The sequence below is a fragment of the Sciurus vulgaris genome (genome assembly GCF_902686455.1).
Source record: "Sciurus vulgaris genome assembly, chromosome: 10".
In the NCBI taxonomy this organism is placed as follows: Eukaryota; Metazoa; Chordata; class Mammalia; order Rodentia; family Sciuridae; genus Sciurus; species Sciurus vulgaris.
The window spans coordinates 50,795,322-50,807,886 of record NC_136470.1 but is presented as its reverse complement, the minus strand read 5'-3'; the positions used below and the strand labels follow the sequence as shown (position 1 = coordinate 50,807,886).

The window sequence follows — 12,565 nt, the reverse complement described above, 5'->3', positions numbered from 1 at the left end:
GAGGAAATGAAAAACAACAATGTAGGTGAACAAAGGAAGGAACTACCTTAAAGAAAAATCCATTCAAAGGAGAAACCAAACCAAGTTAAAAACCAAAAACAAGCCCAAATGACTGGGAATACAAATCATATCTCAATAATAACCCTGAACATTAATGGCCTAAACTCATCAATGAAAAGACATAGACTGGCAGAATGGATTAAAAAGAAAGACCCAGCAATATGCTGCCTTCAAGAGACTCATCTCGGGGCTGGGGAGATAGCTCAGTCAGTAGAGTGCTTGCCTTGTAAGCACAAGGTCCTGGGTTCGATCCCCAGCACCCAAAAAAAAAAAAAAAAAAAAAAAAACTCATCTCATAGATAAGGACATCCATGACTAAAGGTGAAAGGATGAGAAAAAATCTACCATGCATACAGACTCAGTAAAACAGCGGGGGTTTCCATTCTTATTTCAGATAAACTGGACTTCAAGCCAAAGTTAGTCAGAAGGGATAAAGAAGAACATTTCATACTGCTTAAGGGAACCATAAAATCAGGAAACGATTATAAATATTTATGCCCCAAACAACAGTGCATTCATGTACATCAAACAAATCCTTCTCAATTCCAGGAATCAAATAGACCGCAACAGAATAATTCTGGGTGACATTAACACATTAACACACAACTGTCACCACTGGATAGATCTTACAAACAAAAACTAAACAGAGAAATCATAGAACTCAATAACACAATCAATAACCTAGACTTAATAGACATATGTAGAATATTCCATCCATCAATGAGTGAATTCACTTTCTTCTCAGCAGCACATGGAACCTTCTTGAAAATAGACCATGTGTTATGCCACAAAGCAGCCCATAGTAAATGCAAAAAAATAGAGATACTGCCTTGTGATCTATCAGATCATAATGGACTGAGAGTAGAAATGAATGACAAAATAAAAAAGGGAAATTACTCCAACACTTGGAGACTAAATAATATGCTATTGAATGAAACATGGATGACAGAAAACATCAGGGAGGAGATTAAAAAATTCTTAGAGGTAAATGAAAATGACAATACAACATATCAAAATTTCTAGGACACTATGAAAGCAGTACTAAAGTAGAGGAAAATTCATTGCATGGAGCGCATTCAAGAAAAGAATAAAAAGTCAACAACTAAATGACCTAATAATACAGCTCAAAGGCCTAGAAAAAGAAGAACAGAACAACAGCAAAAGTAGTAGAAGACAGGAAATAATTAAAATCAGAGCTGAAATCAATGGAATTGAAACAAAAGAAACAATTCAAAAAATTGACAAAATGAAAAGTTGGTTCTTTGACAAAGTAAACAAAATAGACAAACCCTTAGCCACACTAACAAAGAGGAGAGAGAAAACTCAAATTACTACAATCTGTGATGAGAAAGAAAATATCACGACAGACACCACTGAGATACAGAACATAATGAGAAGCTACTTTGAAAATCTATATTCCAACAAAATAGAAAATACCAAAGACATCAACAAATTTCTAGAGACATATGATTCTCCCAGACTGATCCAGGAGGACATACACAATTTAAACAGATCAATATCAAGCAATGAAATAGAAGAAGCCATCAAAAGCCTACCAACTAAGAAAAGCCCAGGACCAGATGGCTTCTCAGCCAAGTTGTATAAGACCTTCAAAGAAGAACTCATTCCAATACTTCTCAAAGTATTCCAGGAAATAGAAAAGGAGGGACCATACCAAATTCATTCTATGAAGCTAATATCACCCTCATACCCAAACCTGGGAAAGACACATCAAGGAAAGAAAATTTTAGACCAATATCCTTGATGAATATAGATGCAAAAATCCTTAACAAAATACTGGCAAACTGTATCCAAAAGCATATTAAGAAAATCGTGCACCATGATCAAGTGGGGTTCATCCCTGGAATGCAAGGATGGTTTAACATCCATAAATCAATAAATGTAACTCATCACATCAACAGACTTAATGTTAAGAATCACATAGTTATTTCAACTGATGCAGAAAAGTGTTTGACAAAATACAACACCCCTTCATGCTCAAAACACTAGAAAAAATAGGGATAGTAGGAACATACCTCAACATTCTAAAGGCTATTTATGCTAAGCCCATGGCCAGCATCATTCGTAATGGAGAAAAACTGAAAGCATTCCCTTTAAAAATAGGAACAAGACAGGGATGTCCTCTTTGACCACTTCTATTCAACATCGTCCTTGAAATACTAGCCACAGCAATTAGACAGACTAAAGAAATTAAAGGGCTATGAATAGGAAAAGAGGAACTTAAGCTGTCACTATTTACTGATGACATGATTCTCTATTTAGAGGATCAAAAAAACTCCTCCAGAAAACCTCTAGACCTCATCAATGAATTTAGCAAAATAGCAGGTTATAAAATCAACACGCATAAATCTAAAGTATTTTTATACGTAGCGATGATGAAACATCTGAAAGGGAAATGAGGAAAACGACTCCATTTGCAATAGCCTCAAAAAAAAATCAATCTAACCAAAGAGGCAAAAGATCTCTACAATGAAAACTACAGAATATTAAAGAAATAGAGGAAAACTTTAGAAGATGGAAAGATCTCCCATGTTCTTGGATAGGCCGAATTAATATTATCAAAATGGCCATATTTCCAAAGGCGCTATACAGATTTAATGCAATTCCAATTAAAATCCCTATGACATTTCTCATAGGAACAGAAAAGGCAATCATGAAATTCATCTGGAAGAACAAAAGACCCAGAAGAGCCAAAGCAATCCTGGGGAGGAAGAGTGAAACAGGAGGTATCACTATACCAGATCTTGAACTCTACTATAGGGCAACAGTAACAAAACGGCATGGTACTGGCACCAAAATAGACAGGTAGATCAATGGTACAGGATAGAAGACATGGAGACATACCCACATAAGCACAATAACCTCATACTAGACAAGGGTGCAAGACACTTACAAGGGAGAAAAGATAGCCTCTTCAACAAATGGTGCTGAGAATACTGGAAATCCATATGCAAAAGAATGAAACTAAATCCCTATCTCTCACAGTGCACAAAACTCAACTCAAAATGGATCAAGGACCTCGGAATCAGACCAGAGACCCTGCAGATTATAGAAGAAAAAGTAGGTCCAGATCTTCAACATGTCGGCTTAGGACCAGACTTCCTCAACAGGACTCCCATAGCACAAGAAATAAAAGCAAGAATCAATAACTGGGATAGATTCAAACTAAATAGCTTTCTCTCAGCAAAGGAAACTATCAGCAATGCGAAGAAAGAGCCTACAGAGTGGGAGAAAATCTTTGCCAATCATACTTCAGATAGAGCACTAATCTCCAGAATCTATAAAGAACTCAAAAAACTCTACACCAAGAATACAAATAATCCAATCGACAAATGGGCTAAGGAAATGAATAGACACTTCACAGAAGATCTACAAGCAATCAACAAACATATGGAAAAATGTTCAACATCTCTAGTAATAAGAGAAATGCAAATCAAAACCACCTTAAGATTCCATCTCACCCCAATTAGAATGGTGATTATCAAGAATACAAGCAACAACAGGTGTTGGCGAGGATGTGGGGAGAAAGGTACACTCATACATTGCTGGTGGGGCTGCAAATTAGTGCAGCCACTCTGGAAAGCAGTGTGGAGATTCCTTAGAAAACTTGGAATGAACCCACCATTTGACCCAGCTACCCCACTCCTTGGCCTATACCCAAAGGACTTAAAATCAGCATACTAAAGAGATACAGCCACATCAATGTTCATAGCTGCTCAATTCATCATAGCCAGATTGTGGAACCAACCTAGATGTCCTTCAACTGATGAATGGATAAAGAAACTGTGGTGTATATATACAATGGAATATTATTCAGCCATAAAGAATGATAAAATTATGGCATTTGCAGGCAAATGGATGAAATTGGAGTATATCATGCTAAGTGAGATAAGCCAATCTCAAAAAACCAAAGAACGAATGATCTGGCTGATAAGCGAATGATGACACGTATGGGGGGTGGGAGGGGTTAGTGTTAGGGTTAGGGTTAGGTTTAGGGTTAGGGTTAGGGAGGGGGGCAAGAATGGAGGAAGGACTGTATAGAGGGAAAAGAGGGGTGGGAGGGGTGGGAGGGGTGGGTGGAAGGGAAAAAATAACAGAATGAATCAAACAACATTACCCTATGTAAATTTATGATTACACAAATGGTATGCCTTTACTCCATGTACAGAGAACAACATGTATCCCATTTGTTTACAATAAAAAAATAATCTGTGGTATATATACATAATGGAATATTACTCAGCCATAAAGAGTAGTAAAATTATGGCATTTTCTGTTAAATGGATGAAGTTGGAAAATATCATGTTAAGTGAAATAAGCCAAGTGCAAAAAACCAAAGGCCGAATGTTTTCTCTGATAAGTGCATGACAATATATAATGAGGGGGGGGTTGCAGGGGGGAAGAGAAGAATGAAGGAATTTTGGATGGTGTAGAAGAAAAAGGGGTGGGAGGGAATGGGAATGGAAAAACAGAATGAAACAGACAGTATTACCCTATATATATATATGTGTGATTATATGAATGGCGTGAATATACATTGTGTACAACCATAGAAATGAAAAGTTGTACCCCATTTGTGTACAATGAATCGAAATGTGTCTTAAAAATAAAACACATTTTAATAAAAATCAAAAGGGAATGAGGAATCTTTTGGCTGTAATGGACACATTTATCATCTTGATTGTTGTGATGGTTTCATTGGCACATTTATGTGTTAATTTTTATCAGAGTCCTCACTTTAAACATATGTAGTTTACACTAAGCAAATTTTATCTCAATTGAGACATTTAAAGTTTATGGTATATGAAGTCATTTTTTATGATTCCCCACTCTAATTTTTTGATTCACCAACCAACTACTTGTCCTATTTGTATCAAATGAGAGGGCTTCTACTAAACTTACCCCTAACACTTTCAGTCCCCAGTGATCTCACCAACACCTGACAATGTGCTTTTGGAAGGATAATATATGCTCTCTTCTGTCCACAGAATTCCAGTGAATATCCTAGAGGTAATAAAATTTGTGCTAAGACTAAATTAGCATTCCTTTTACTTCATATCCATTTTCATAAGCCCAGGACTGTTCTGTTGTAAATTCACTTATATTATGACAATACTCTGTACCTTCCTCAGTACTAATCTATTTGCAGTCTGTTCTGAACTTTACCTATTAATTGCAAGCAAAATGAATAATAGCCATTATTACTACTGATCACAGAAACAAAGATGAAACACTCAAATGTATAAATCTTTTATTTAAAATGAGAGAATTAAATCCATATTAAGTACAATACAAAATATTAAGCCTTCCTAAAACAGATTATAACCACATTAAATCTACTATTTCTATAATAAAATTAAAGAGAAATCTAAAAATAGTTTGAAATAAAATCCCTTTAAAACTCTTATTGTCAACATTTAAAGTATTACAAAACATGATGCTGGGGATATACATTAGTGGTGCATGCCTACCATGTACAAGGCCCTAGGTTTGATCCCCAGCACTGCTAAAGGAAAAAAAAAAATGTTTTTCAAAATAATCAAAGAAATCTGTAAGAAAGAAAAGAAAGCCACTACAGAGTGCTTCCTGCTATTCATTAAAATCAATAAAGGAATTAAAATTTAGTGTGATTTCTATTCATTCACAGATAAAAAGCACCTTGTTTTAAAAAGACAAGTACCCATTTCTCTCCAAGGCTGTGAGGACTGCTCTATTTGCTTGACTTTTAATTTTAATATGGCACAAAAGGCTTTATCAGTGAAAGCAGTATCATTAAAAATGTTTAGATGTCTGTACTCCCAGCTACTCCAGAGGCTGAAGCAGGAAGATTACTTGAGCCCAGGAGTTAAAGGACAGCTGGGAACATAGCAAGAGCCCATCTTAAAAAAAAAAAAAAAGAAAAAAAAGTTTAGAATGCTCCTTACAGACCCTTTTTTTTTTTTTTTTTTTTCATTTCAGAATGAGTGTTTTCACATATTTAAAATTTAAAACATTACGGTATAATAAATACTTTTTAATAAGGATGTGGCAAAATAAAAATACACATTAAACAATGAATTCTCTTTTTTATGAATGAGAAATTGATCAGACTCATTTATATTATTCATGTCATAAATTCAATTTTAAGACTGCACAAAGAAACATACCACAGGAAATAGTATAACATTTAAAGCCTGTGTCTTCTGAAAATATTTACAGAAAGTAGAATGTGGCTGGCACAGTAGTGCATGCCTGCAATTTCAGTGACTAAGAAGGTTGAGGCAGGAGGATCACAAGTTCAAGGTCAGCCTAGGCAACTTAGCAAGATCCTGTCTCAAAATAAAATATGAAAAGGGCTAGGGATGTAGCTTAATGGTAAAGCACTCATGGGTTCACAATCCCCAGCACCCCCCCCCCCCAAAAAAAAGAACTAGATCTCTTTTAAGTAGATAACAGGAAAATATATTATTATGATATTTATATATTTAAAACAATCCAAAACAAATAAAAGAAAAACACACACAAGAATGGCACATTATTAAAAAATAAAGTTATTTACATATATACAGACAATTGTGTGGTTAAATAACACCTTCCTAAAATATGCATATTATAATATCTTCTATAATTAAACTTATAAAACTAAACCAAATGAACATCATCAACTGTCATGATTAAAGATTTCTTTTTTAAAAAATATTTTTAGTTGTAGATAGACATAATATCTTTATTTATTTATTTATTTACTTTTATGTGGTGCTGAGGATCAAACCCAGCGCCTCATGTGTGCTGGGCAAGCGCTCTACCACTGAGCTACAACCTCAGCATTATTAAAGCTTTCTGAACCACTATGAGAGTTAAAACTGTAAAACTGTTGTTCTGTAAAACTGAAAACATGATCAAATTCAGCCTTTCAGGAGAAAAATCTTTCATATTATATAAATATATACTAATAACAATATTCCAAAAATCAAGAGAACTAATGTGAATTAAAATAGTAAAACTGAATAAAACCTCTCTGGTTTAGAAAAGTGACAAAAGACGGGGTTCAAAGCTCAACTTCACAAATTTTTCCAGACTCAGTCCCTCTTTAGTCAAGATAATGAATAGATCATACAGTTAAAACCAAATATCTTAGTTATATAAATTACATTTAAATTACATTTTTTTTTTTTAGTACTGGAGATTGAACTCAGGGGCACTCAACCAACCACTGAGCCACATCCTTAGTCCTATTTGTATTTTATTTAGAGTTGCTTAGCACCTCACTTTTGCTGAGGCTGGTTTTGAACTCTTGATCCTCCTGCCTTGGCCACCCGAGTTGCTGGGATTACAGGTGTGTGCCACTGTGCCCGGCTTCAAAGTACATTTTAAACCAATCAAAATTGATAAGTCTATGCCTGTGTTCTCTCATTCTAATTTACATTATTTTCATTCTATCTACATTCAAGATACTCTCTAGTTAAGAGAGTGGGCTATTTGATAATTTCTGTACTTCTAAATACTAGCAAATTAAAATACAAAGAGAATAATATTAAAAATCATCGTAATTTTCCCAATGTATTATGATGAATGCTGAATACTATTTGTGGGCTAGAAAAACAAACCAAAGGCAAAAAAGGAAATCCCATTGACATGCTGATGATAAAATAAATTTAGCTATATCTGCCATTACTTAAAAAAAGAGAAGAGGAAGAAGATGTTAGCAGAAACCTACTTAAGTAATACTGAACCATGACATTTCAGCTTTCTGAAAAATTAACATACCATGAAGTAGTATTGTAGTACAAGTGCAGTGCAAATTGTTTTTTTTAAGTCTATGTGCAGCAAAGGAGGCACTTTAGAAATATAAAAATATATTTAAGAAGAAATTAAAATTCATCATTCGTAAAAGATAATTAGCATTATTCAAAAAGTAAAAATTCAATTTTTATTTAACATGCAATTCAATGTTACACATGCTTCACTAGGGAAAATCCTTTTGAAGATAGGACTGCTGTTTTGCTTATAAGAAACAGAAAACATTTCCTTTTCAAGGGATTCTAGATTTCTGAAAATGAAATCCAAGTCTTCTCAACCTGAGTTCATTTATAAACTGAGAAAAATACATCTGATTATACTAGACAAATGTTTCTAACTATCAACAAAGTGTTCCATGTGATCTTCAACTTTAATTCTTGAAGGATCAGAACACACAGTTTCAAAGAAGAGGATCTAGACTCTAAGGAGAATAATGAATATATATTTAGCACCTAAACTTAGCGAACACTCAAGTATTATCATAGTTTTAAATAGGTACATGTCCATAGTTTGGGGGAAATTAGATATGTGTTATCCAATGATATTAGAACATGCTAAAAGAGTAAAATACCAAGCTTCCAAAAAATTACCCTTGATTTACAGATGTACCTACCTATAACATTCAAACACAATCTTAAGTCTTCCTGAAGTTACATATATATAATCTTTTAAACAAGTAAAGTGAGGTGAGGTTTATTTTTTCTTAACCACCATTATCTTTCAAATGTGGCACTTTTCAAAGAGTAGACAGAAAATAGTTCTTTAAAAATGTCATTCATATTCTACCACTAATATTATTTTAAATACTCTTTACTATAGGGCAGAGGTCAAAAGTGAAGTAGATGGATTTGGACCTTCTGCTGAAATACATAAGGAAATATAAGCAGGAACAGAGATGAACATACATTAATTTCTGGTAATGTAATAGCACATCAATTCTTAATCAGTGGGGTAAAAAAAGCACTTGATGAAAAGATAAATGTTTATAGTGACATTATTACATGTAAATGGAGCTTAGTATCTCCTTTCTTCATATCAAAAAGAAACATTTTTAGGTTGCCTTTCTAAAAGTAAGTTTGATTTCAATCCTGGTGGAACACTTTACTTCATATGTTAAAACTCATGCATGACATTAACTAAAATTTTCCATGAGACAATTTAGTCATTCTCACTAAGAATTCTATAATCTAAAGGATAGGGAGATAGCTCAGTGATAGAGCTCGTGTTTAGCATGCTTGGGGCCTGGGTTCAAACTAAAACAAAACAAAAAGAAAAATCTTATAACCTTACTTTTTCTTTCTAAATTTGCTTATAAGAAGTCTTTCTTTGACTCAAAATTAAAAGGTCTTAGAAAACATGTTCTTACTCTAAGTAAACTGTGGAAAATTTCAGTAGTTCACAACCCTCATAGTTATCATTTCTATTCACATTTTAATGAACAACATTTCTTACTATATAATTAATTTCCCCAGAACAAAACCAAAATTCTGTTTATGTCATTAAGGTAAAATTTTAAATTTTCTTTAGAAACTTCTAGTTTATTTTTCAAAGGAAGCAATTACATGAAAGAAACATTGTTAATGCAATTGTTAAGAAATAAAGTGCACATAACTTTTTATATAAATATTGTTTGGTACATTACAGGTATAAAGCTAGCAAAATCAAATTAAGACTCAGCTTGGAACCGAGAATCTGAAAGATGAGACAAGAATACAAATTTTATATAAATAGTAACAAATGTGTGGGGGTTTCCCTCCTCTAAAAAAAAAAGAAGAAAAAAGGTAACTGAAAACATTAAGAAAATGTAAATGGATTTCTGTTTCCCAAGAAACCAGACATGCTACACAATAACGCCAACATGCAATAATTGAAATGTGGAATCACATTCTGGCTGCTGTTCTTGGACTTCTGCCTTTAATTTATAATTCTCTGGCGTCTGGTTGACTTCATTTTGCAAAGTAGGAGATACACCATGAGTCTCGCCTACAGAAGCACTGTCAGACAAAGCATCTAACTTTTCTAGGGAACAATCTATGTGGAGCTTACTATCTCTTATCCCTTCATCAAAATTTGTCTTCTCAGCAGCATCTTCTAGCTGTTGAACTGAAGTTAAATATTGTTCAAGCAGATTATTATCCTGCTCGTCATTTGAGTTTTCCTTACTCCAGTCACCATGTTCTTCACTAACATCCCCTAAATCTGGTTCTTTGCCATATTTGACTGTATCAATGGAATTCCCCACCGTGGAGCTTTCACTGCCTTCTGTGGAACTCTTTTCAAAATCCAAAGAATCCTGTAAATGGTGAACTTGTTCTGTTAGGGAGGAATGAAAACCAGAGTCTGGAAATTCTGGTAAAGACTTCTCTTGATGAGCTTCATCATGTGCAATGAGCCAATCAGAATTTTGATCAGAAAAAGGCTCGAGACTTTGGGTGAATAATGGAGGTTTAGATGGTACCAGAATGCCTGATATAGGAGGAACATCAGCATGCCAGGAAATCAGATGTTGATCCACTGTCTGTTGCCAAGATTGTAGAGACCTTACCTATAAAACAGAGATTACAGTTTTATATAAGCTAAAAATTGTGTCAGTTTTAAAACGGTCCTTTGAGTTTTTTTCCCAGCAGTCATGAAGCTAGTAAACAGCAGAATTGGAATTAAAAACTGCCTGACTTCCTTTACCCATTCCATAGTCGCCCTTACCTTAAATAGGCTAGCACAAGTGGTACATGCCTTGGTAACAAAAGGCCCTCACCAGGACAGTGTGGATGAGCCAACCAGTCCTCTTGCTTATACAGAAAAACAATGAGAAGCACAGCAGTTCCTGTCCAGTTGAAAAAGTGTTCAATAATGTACAGAATACACACCAAGATCTATTCAATAAGACAGAGTAGATCCTATTTGTTTAAGTAAAGTAGATTTTCTAAAATAATTTTCATTTTAGATATCAAGGTAGCAATAAGTTTTTAATTATTACCTAAAAATATAGTATATGTGACTTCCTAAAATACCTAAAAATATCCCAAGTTCTTGATAATAGGACCTTTACTTTTTTTTTTTAGTATCAGGTATTGAGCCAAGAGGCATTAACCACTGAGACACATCCCAGCTCTTTTTTTATACTTTATTTTGAGACGAGTTCTTGCTAAGTCCTGAGGTCCTCACTAAGTTGCTGAGGTTGGTCTTAAACTTGTGATCCTCCTGCCTTAGCCTCCCAAGTCACAAGTTCAAGGCCAGCCTCAACAACTTAGTGAGGACCTAAGCAACTTTTTAAATTTTTTATTTGTTCTTTTCAGGTATACATGGCAGTAAAATGTATTTTGACATATTATACATACATGGAGTATAACTTCCCATTCTTGTGGTTGTACATGATGTGGAGTTACACTGGTCATGTATTCATATGTGACCATAGGAAAATGATGTCCAATTCATTCTACTGTCTTTCCTATTCCATCCTCCTCTTCCATTCCTTCTCCTTTGTCTAATCCAATGAACTTCTATTCTTTCTTTCTCTACCCTTATTGTATGTTAGCATCAAATATCAGAGAGAACATTTGGCCTTTGGTTTTTTGGGATTGGTTTATGTCACTTAAAATAATAGCCTCCAGTTCCATTCATTTACTGGCAAATGCCATAATTTCATTTTTCTTTATTGAGTTGAGTTATATTCCATTGTGTATATATACCACATTTTCTTTATCCATTTATCTGTTGTTGAAGGGCAGCTAGGTTGGTTCCATAGTTTAGCTATTATGAATTGAGCTACTACAAACATTGATGTGGCTGTGTCACTATAGTACTAAGCAACTTATTGAGTTCTTGTCTCAAAATAAAAAATAACAAGGCTTGGGGGTGTGACTCAATAGTTAAGCACCTCTGGTTTCAATCTCTATTACCAAAAGAAAAAAAACAAAAAGAAAAAAGAAACAAAATTACACCCTGAACTGAGAAGAAGTGGTTAGGCCTAGGGATACAGCCCAGTGGTAGCAGGTGTAAAAGGCCCTGGGTTTGATCCTCATGCCACAAAAATAAACAAACAAACAAAAAATAAATAAATTATATATATATATGTATATATATACATATATATAGAGAGGGGGGGGGGGAAGGGTGCTTAACATACATCATTATTCTACAGTTGTTTCAATGAATCTAGTATTTTTCCTTAACAATAGGAGGGGGTTTACCTGGTTCCAAAGGAATTTGACAGCCTCTTCTTGTACAAATTTTTTAACACGTTCTTCATCTCTTTCTTTTCTTAATCTATAATAATTCAAAACACATTTTTGATCAAGGAAGGCTGCTTTGACTTGTACTTCCTATTATAACTACCAAATACATCCAGTGTAAAGAGATTAATAAATCTAATAATCCTTTCCTACTTTTAGGATATCTAAGCTAACACCTTAGTTTTAAACTGATTTAGAGTAGAAACTAAATGAGATGTGACTGAAATTCAGATATTCTTCTATAAAGTAGTGCCAGTGATAAAAAATTAGTAACATATCAAATGGCTTTTTACCTGCCTTTAATTTCCCAGTCACTAAGCGGATGAGGACATAAAAGGGGGGGTAGGGGGGGTTAGTGTTAGGGTTAGGGTTAGGTTTAGGGTTAGGGATAAGGAGGGTGGTAAGAATGGAGGAAGGAAGGACTGTATAGAGGGAAAAGAGGGGTGGGAGGGATGGGGGGAAAGGGAAAAAAA

General features: G+C 34.3%; 1 protein-coding gene across 2 annotated transcripts in view; it reads right to left on the bottom strand.

The window, feature by feature from the left end:
• Nucleotides 1-5,315: 5,315 nt before the first annotated feature.
• CEP97 (centrosomal protein 97) overlaps nt 5,316-12,565 on the bottom strand; it is a 55,426-nt gene continuing 48,176 nt past the window's right edge. For both annotated transcript variants that reach the window (XM_079101385.1, XM_079101386.1), the window contains 2 exons: nt 12,051-12,126; nt 5,316-10,405 (listed from right to left, as the gene is read on the bottom strand). In XM_079101385.1, the coding sequence (XP_078957511.1) occupies nt 9,701-10,405; nt 12,051-12,126 (781 nt within the window). In that variant the 3' untranslated portion in view covers nt 5,316-9,700. The remainder of the gene's footprint in view (nt 10,406-12,050; nt 12,127-12,565) is intronic.